The sequence below is a fragment of the Oppia nitens genome, unplaced genomic scaffold, assembly GCF_028296485.1.
Source record: "Oppia nitens isolate AA-2021 unplaced genomic scaffold, nextdenovo-longstitch-racon4-pilon3 scaffold2_pilon_pilon_pilon, whole genome shotgun sequence".
In the NCBI taxonomy this organism is placed as follows: Eukaryota; Metazoa; Arthropoda; class Arachnida; order Sarcoptiformes; family Oppiidae; genus Oppia; species Oppia nitens.
This window is the reverse complement of record NW_026533210.1, coordinates 2528645-2537848: the sequence shown is the minus strand read 5'-3', so window position 1 is coordinate 2537848 and position 9204 is coordinate 2528645. Positions and strand designations below refer to the sequence as shown.

The 9204-nt window shown below is 23.8% G+C and overlaps 1 protein-coding gene across 1 annotated transcript; it reads left to right on the top strand.

Annotated features, from left to right (window-relative positions):
- The first annotated feature begins 7824 nt into the window (after window positions 1-7824).
- Window positions 7825-9002, top strand: LOC128955588 (uncharacterized). Its single transcript, XM_054301259.1, has 2 exons — window positions 7825-7870; window positions 7971-9002. Exons 1-2 carry the CDS (start codon window positions 7847-7849, stop codon window positions 9000-9002), a joined length of 1056 nt encoding a protein of 351 aa, XP_054157234.1. The 5' UTR covers window positions 7825-7846.
- The last annotated feature ends 202 nt before the right edge of the window (window positions 9003-9204 follow it).

Sequence of the window (9204 nt, the reverse complement as noted above, 5' to 3'; positions counted from 1 at the left end):
ATTATTAAATAAAATTTTAATACAATTATTTGATAAATTTCGTGATAAATAACTTTTTATGATTCAAACACAGTTTAATAGATGTCATACTTATAACTACAATACAAGTATAGTATAACAAATAAATTTAGAAAATTATATTTAAACTTAAACTACAAAACTGTTTGTAGAAAATGAAAATAACGGTAAATAATAAAGTATTTATTTTTTAAATAATTTTTTTAATAATAGCTTAATTATTATTAATTGTTAATTTATTATTATTATTATTATTATTACATTATAAATTTTTAAATGATCAAAATATGTCAATGAAATAATAAAAAATAATTACAGTACAAATTAATCTATAGTATTTATTGAATCATTAATTAATTTCAAATAAATATTTACATTTATTAAGGTTATCAGTTGTTTAATCTAAAATAAATTAACATTATTAAAAATAATTAAATTTTAAGCTTGTTTTATATTACATTTTAAATATTATTTTATAATTTATTTTATAATCTATTTTTAATGATTGTAGTTAATTATTATAAATTTTAATAAATTGTTTGTACAAAATTTAATAAGTATTCAGTTATTGTATGCTTTTATATTAATATAAATTAATTAACAATTATAAATAATAAATCAATAGTGTGTTATTAGTAAATAAATAATAATAATAACGATATGCATTCATAAATTATTATAAGTTCAATTAGAAAAATATTAGGCATTCAATTATGCAAACGAAATGTTATTAAATTTGAAAAACTATTGATCACATAAATAAATTGATAAGACATATATATATATATATATATATATATATATTTATTTAATATATATGAATGATGAATAAAAAATTAAATAAAATTGAAATTTTTCAGCAAACAATGAGTTGACAAACACACACACAACTCTCTATGCTTTATAAAAGTGCATTCAATATATTGATTTGTAAAGAATATTCCTTAAGGAATATTCCGTATATTTTGCATACAAAAGTTATTTCTCTATCATTAATAATGCATTAAACAAAAAAGGATATATATATATATTTATATATTATAGTGCATTTAGTATATACTGTATACTAAATGCTATTGTTTGAATGAATATGTATGTAATGTAAGGTAAGTGTGTGTTTAAATAAAAAAAAAGTTTGATATTAAACTTTTATAAGAAGTCAAACAAACAACATATATATATAAATTATATATAAGTTATTACATAAACATTTATATATAAATTTATATATATATATTCAATAGATAATAAATTGTAAACTAATAAAAATGTTGCTTCAAATATACCAAAAACTTAATGCTAATGAAGCCATAAGCTAAATGACAGACAATTACTGTACTATTTATATATATATTGGTATCAATTGAATGGAGCCTTTGGGTCACATATTTATGACATTTAATATATAGATTATAGTCATCTTTGTTGGCCAATAATAATAATATCATAACTACAACAAAAAAGAAATCAAATGCGACTAATGTTTTTAAATTACTTTATTATACAATTGCTAACCAAAAATAAATGCAAGAATAGAAAGAAAGAAAGTAAGAGAGAGAGAGAGAGAGAGAGAGAGAAAGAGAAAGAAAGAGAGAGAGAGATAGCAAATGGATGTCATGAGAGGGACAAAGTATTTGCTATTTTAAACAATAAGCTGTTGTTGTTGTGATGGTTGAGCACAATATATCCATTAACTGTTGTATATATATATTCAGTATATTGTAAAACAACAGTAATTTATTGTATTTCTCTCAATATATTGATAAAAATGAGCTGAAAATTAACGTCTAGTTATTGTGTGTGTTGTGTGTAATAGACAACGAGTATATGCATTATATGTGTGTGTTTTATACATAATATGTATGATTTTTTGGTGACTCTCTGTCTCAAAGCTAAACAAATTATCTGATCCTTTAATGTCTAACGATATATGTATAGAGAGAAAGAAAGAAAGAGAGAGAGAGAGAGAGAGAGAGAGAGACAATGTCTAACATTTGACACACACTGAGAGATAACCACTTTATATATGTTGTTACTGTTATGTAATGTTAAAGTTAATGACAACCATGTATTTAAAGCAGTTTATGTCCCTATAATTACTGAATATATTAGTACAGTGTGTTTAGCAGTAGTAGTTTACACTAATAGTTGGATTTAAAAACTAAAACTAAAAAATAAAAATTTGTTTTCACTTTCACAAGAATCGAGAATACACTTAAAAATTAAATTATGTATATTTTTTGAAAACTACTGTATGTCACACACTAACACAAACCAAAAAAAAATCATTGATTTTAATTTTCAAATCAAAAAAAACCACAACAAAATAAATAAATAAATATTTTAAAGAGAAAAATCAATGCAAACTTTTGCGAATAGATTTTTTATTTATTTATTCAATCTATTATTAATTAACGAATAATCATAAAAAATAAAATAAGTAAAGTTGTGTTTAGTTTTTTTTATTAAAAAAAATTATTTAAAACTATTTTTCCAGACAGTCTTATTCAAGTTAGTGATGTCAATCTAATGCTTAATAGTTAGACAACAATAATAACAACAAAAATTAATTAAAAAAATAACAACACTAGTAGTAGTCATACAATAAATTAAAATTATTGTAACAACGTTTAGAAATTATATAAAATTTATTTTTATTTTATTTTATATTTATACAATTTAACAAACATGAATTGAATATTAAATTATATAATTTAGATAAATTAAAATTTTAAATAATTTATTTAATTAATGAAAATAGTATTATTCCAATTGTATGAACACTAGAAAATTTTTATGAAAATAAAAATCTAATTATAAGTAAAATAGCAAATAATAACAACAAAACAACAACAAAACAACAACAAAAATATTGTATAAATATTTAAATATATTAATGGTTGATAAAACTAGCCATGTTAAAAATAATAATAATAATAAATAAACAAAATAAAAATATTTAATTTACTGTATTATTGTTTTACTGGCCATTATATTGTATACCAAATATTATTCAAGCGTTATTTTATTAAACTCATAGGACATATAAATTGAAAATTTATGACTTTATTTATACTAACAAAAAAAAACCTAAAATTTATGTAATATAATTGCTACTATTTATATTCATAGAGTATTTTATTTTATATAATATAAAGAAAACAATAAAAATATTTAACTTGGAATTTATTAAATAGACATTTAAATGAAAATATTTTTAAAAAAAAATTATACTGACTATAAATTTAAATAATAAATATTAATTTAATTTCAAATATGTACAGTAATTATTAATTATATTAATATAAATCATAAAATACTGTATATTGATACAAATTAATGTACAAAAAAATACTTAAGTAATTAATAAACATGTTTATCAAGATTAATTTTCTAAAAAACCAATTTTAGATTCGTAATTTAAAATATAAAAAAATGTTTTTATAATTTAAATTAAACTAAATAAATAAAAACAAATAAAATATTATTATATTGATATATCATTGTTTTTATTTAATAAAATAAACAAACTTATAGCTATTTATATAAAAATTTATATATTTAGTTGTATAAATATAAATAAATAAATAAATTGTAAATAGCAATAAATATTTAGTCTACAGTTAGTTTTATAGATTTAATGTCCATAATAAATAAGTTATTGAAATTGACAATAAATAAAAAAAATTTATTTTTAATATTATAAAAGTTAAATTAGTATATTTTGTAGTATTTATAATTATATGACAAATTAATACAAAATAAATTTATATAATAACTAAATTATTTTTACTGATGATAAAAGTGCTTATATTTGTAGTTTTTGGCATTTATTGTTTATACACACTATTCATATAGAAATAATATCAACAACAAAAATACTGATATGTTTGATATTTAACAACAAAAAAATTTTATACAATACTAAAAATAGTGTATTAGTCGGCATATGACTGATAAAACAGTAGATTAAACACACACTGTATCGGCTAACGGGTGCCCATAACTATTACTATTACTACTAACGTTATTATTATAACGGGATAGTAGGGTATGTGACATAAAATATATGACACAATAATTGTAATAGAGATCGCGTATATAATAATAATATACAAACAAAAAATCGCTACAATCAGCACTAATTGTGAAAGTTTTGAGAAATATAATACATATATACTTTATATATTGATAATAATAAAAAAACACAAAAAAATCAAAATATTATTGTTATATAACTTTAGATTATATATATATATATATATATATATGAAAGTTAGTACAGCTATTTCAGTTTGTATATTTATATGTATAGTGTGTGTGAGTATGTATGTGTGTATGTGTGTATGTGTGTATGTGTGTATGTGTGTATGTGTGTATGTGTGTATGTGTGTATGTGTGTATGTGTGTATGTGTGTATGTGTGTATGTGTGTATGTGTGTGTGTGTGTATGTGTGTATGTGTGTATGTGTGTATGTGTGTATGTGTGTATGTGTGTATGTGTGTATGTGTGTATGTGTGTATGTGTGTATGTGTGTATGTGTGTATGTGTGTATGTGTGTATGTGTGTATGTGTGTATGTGTGTATGTGTGTATGTGTGTATGTGTGTATGTGTGTATGTGTGTATGTGTGTATGTGTGTATGTGTGTGTATGTGTGTATGTGTGTATGTGTGTATGTGTGTATGTGTGTATGTGTGTATGTGTGTATGTGTGTGTGTGTATGTGTGTATGTGTGTATGTGTGTATGTGTGTATGTGTGTATGTGTGTATGTGTGTATGTGTGTATGTGTGTATGTGTGTGTGTATGTGTGTGTGTATGTGTGTATGTATGTGTGCGTTTGTGTATATATGTGTGTATATATGTATGTGTGTGTATATATATGTGTTTGTATTTGCGTGTATGTGTGTAAAACAAAGTATAGTATTTGTTGGTATTCAAGTGTGTATAACAAGGGGATAGTCATCGAGTAGATGGATGGCACAGCAAAATGGTTATCATTATTTCATTGTACACTATGACTGCCAATTCATCCATTGTTTGCTATCATTTGTTTTTTAAAAACCATTTGTTGTATTTTAGTTAGTTTTTTCACTATCTTTATGTATATATATATATATATATATATCTGTAAAAGTGCTCTCACTTTACGATAATATATAATACATAACACGCTTAAAGACAAATGTCAAGCACTATATATAGTAGTAGTAGTATTGTGTCGGAAATACTTTCAACAAAAAAATAAGACTAAATGGTTGTACAGCTGTTTCTCTTTGATTTTTAATTTTTTTTTGTTAAAAAAAATATTTTTTTTGCCATCAATTTGTATGTTTGTCACAGAATCTAACTGTATGTGAGTGTGCAAAGTGTGAGATACATTTGTCACACATTAAGCTATTTTTATCTATAAAATTGTTTTTTATTTGTTATATATTTTTTTTAAAAACACAATTCAACTTTAAATTATCAATTATTGAAAACTTTTACTTAATGTCCACTACATTGTCATCTATAATGTTTGTGTGTGTATGTTTGTATATATATATATATATATATATGTGTGTGTGTGTGTGTGTGTGGTCAACAAGCAATTTATAAAATAATAATTTTTATGATATTATGACAAATTGTTGGAAAATTTATGTTATCTGCTTTTTATTGTCTATTTGACAAATGATATTAATCATAAAATTAATGTGTCTGGGACAATTTTTATTAAATACTCTAAAATAAATAATAATAATAATAAAAAAAATGTTTTTACTATATTTCAAAACAAATGTAATTTAATGAAAACAAAAGTATACATTATTAATATCCGGCAATTAATTATAATTGCATTTAACCAAAATTAATTACAACAAAATTTAAATGCCACATAAAAATTGTTAAATTGTTAGTAATAAATGTTATATAATGTATATCATCGTTAAAATTAATTAATATATTTTTAAAAATTATTAAATTAAAATTATTATTTCAAAATTAAAATTCATTTATTTATAATAAAATAAATTACAATAGCATTCAAATAAATAATACAAACAATAAAATAAATATAAGTTAAGTGATAGAAATACTTTAACTATATATGAAAAAAATCCCAAATTAAAATAAATAAATATATAATAACCATAACAAATACTAAACTTTACATAATTATAAGTTATACATAAAATGTAGATAAAAAATATCAAAAAAATTGAACATAAATATGAGTAGAAAATAAACAACAACAAAAAAGTGCACAAAAAATCAAAATAGTTAAAATAAAAAAATAATAAATTCATATAATAAATAAACTGTTAGTTAGAGTCAGACATATACAACAAAAATAAAATAAAATAAAATAAAAATACAATTTCATTGAATACACTAATGTATTGAATGTCATACAGAAGTTATACACTTTTTTTGTCGGATGATATTTATTATATACACACAAGTGATGACACATACAGAGAGAGAGAGAGAGAGAGAGAGAGAGAGAGAGAGAGAGAGAGAGAGCTCAGGGAAAAGTGTATCACAATTTGAAATGATGGTCTCATTGAATATCAAATGTGTTTCCCTTTTGCCATTTAAACTATATTTATGAATATACAGTATATATATATATATATATATATCTATACTATATATATATTGTATATATATCTTATCTGTTAATGACTTTTAGTGATGTTTTGACTCAATTGAATGCAAAGAAAAAATTGCGATAAAAATGCAAATTTTGTTTTACTTGAAACTAACTTTTTCATTGACACACACACACACACACACACACACACACACCAAACATTGTCCACATTTATTAGGTTATAATCAATAGCCTCTCTCTCTCTCTCTCTCTCTCTCTCTCTCTCTCTCTCTCTCTCTTTCTTTCTCTACTATCTATTGTAACCAAATTATATGTCAATCCATTGAATATATGAGTCAATTTGATATACAATAATAATTGATGCATACATTTATGTCCACACATTTGTGAATTTTGTTTATTTTATAAAAAAAATAAATAAAATAATGATAAATCATAAATGGACTTAACTTATCAAATGTAATGCTACACTGTATTATAAATTATAGTCAATCACAACTTATAATGTATGGAAAAAAATAAATAATATTTTTATATCATATTAAAACTTTTTGATTAATGATATAAAATTATAAAAGTTTAATTAATTTTCAAACAAAAATTATAGTTAATTATTACTCTAAGAGATTAAAAAATAAGTTTCTATTAAAATACTAAAAATATATGCGTTTAACATAAAAAGGTTATAAAACTTAAAATTGTTTGATTTAAACTAAATTTAAAAGAAAAAAAAATTTGTTTTGTCTTTTTTTGTATTTATCTTATATAAAAATTAAGATATAGATAATCAAATTGAAAACTCAACAAGCATATAATATTTGTTATTTTATTTTTTAGTCAATTAACAATGATGCACGTAATATAATAAAATTTATATTAATTTAGTTAATTTAATTAGTTTTAAAAAAAATAAATAAATGTATACTACATACTTAAAATTTAAACTTTACATGCAATGCAACAACAAAAAATAATTTATTACACGTGCATTAGCACGCGCGCGCGCGCGCGTATTTCTAATATAATTTGTTGAAAGTATACATGCAAATAATATATAATTTATTTAATTAATTAATTAATTAATTAAACCTATAGTTGTTGTAAATAATAATTTACTAAAAATTTTTTCAACAAATTTTTTTTTTTTAAATGCTAACACCTCTAGACCTAAATTACAATAACCGTACGGTTAAATTGTCAGCGACAGCACCGCCGGCGGCGATCTCTATGCTCGCGCGCGCGGTATTAATGGTTGAAAACTTTTTTGTTGTTTTTTATTAAATCAAATAAAATAAATAATAAAAAAAAATTTTTGACTCAAAAATCACTTACCATTTGATGATATGATTAGACAATGGACTCAACAATGAAGACACAGACACTATTGTCGTCAATACCGTTGACACAAATCTTCAGCGGAACAACTGTTTCAACTGAATCACTGACACCACTATCGATGGACACACTATCGCAGTCACAGATGCCGTCATCTTCAGCGCCGCCGTTCAACTTCAGCGGATCAACTGTTTGTGAATCACTGACACCACTATCGATGGACACACTATCTCAGCCACTGATGTCGACCACACTATCGCAGCCACTGATGTCTACCACACTATCGCAGCCACTGATGATGTCGACCACACAATCACAACAGCAGCAGCAGAATCGGCTGAAAAAACTTATCAAAATGTCCGGCAAAATGGTCACAATTGTCGACTTTAACGGCGAACAAGTGGTCAAACAAATTAGGAAGAGATTGACGATGTCTCAGCCGACGATGACGACCAATACTGATGGCCAATCGGTAGAACGGCCTCCGCGTAGACGTTATCGTAGGCGGAAGACAGCAGCCGTTCAGGTCAACTTGCCGTACGAGATGACAGAACTGGACATATACGCCGATTCGGTCAACAAAGCCGTAGCAGAGTTTGCCGACAAGATCGAGGCCAGCCGTTTGCGGACATGTCGATGGCAGCGGGCTTTAGACGATTTGATTCAAATGCGAGCCGAGAATGAGGTCAACGTTAAGATGTCGAAGTGGTGTATGGTTTGTCTGAAACCGGTCGACGAAATTCATACCAAACAGTTATCGCCAACCGATTGGTACGAATTCTGTAGCGACGAATGTTGTCAACAATACGCCATCGATAATGATATCAATTTTGGATCAGACGATGAAGACAACTGTGACGATGAAGAAGAAGAAGATGAAGAAGAAGAGATCTTCGACGACACTAACGATAGCTATGAACACAACAATAATGGCACTGATTATCAAGATTTTAATACTGGTGTCACTGACGATGATATCTGTTGTACACAACGTTTTGCTTTAAGCCAATCATTCGGAGATATTATGGCTGAAGATATTGAGGAATAGAGTCTCCAAATAATCATATATTTTGGTTAAAAATTTGTTGTTTATTTGAATTTGTTTCCATAAATTTATTTCGTTTTATAAATCTATAATTAACAGAAAAAAAATTAAGATTTTATTAATAATTGTTTTTTATTTAACTTTTTTTTTGATTTTACATTTAATCTATTTTGATTTTTATTGTGCTTATAATTTTATTATTTTT

What these genes read in the sequence shown, in the direction of transcription:
- LOC128955588 (XM_054301259.1), top strand. Translation starts at nt 7,847, where the DNA reads ATGCTCGCGCGCGCGGTATTAATG. An exon ending in TCGCGCGCGCGGTATTAATG is followed by an intron (nt 7,871 to 7,970) that starts GTTGAAAACTTT and finishes TGATATGATTAG; the next exon opens with ACAATGGACTCAACAATGAA.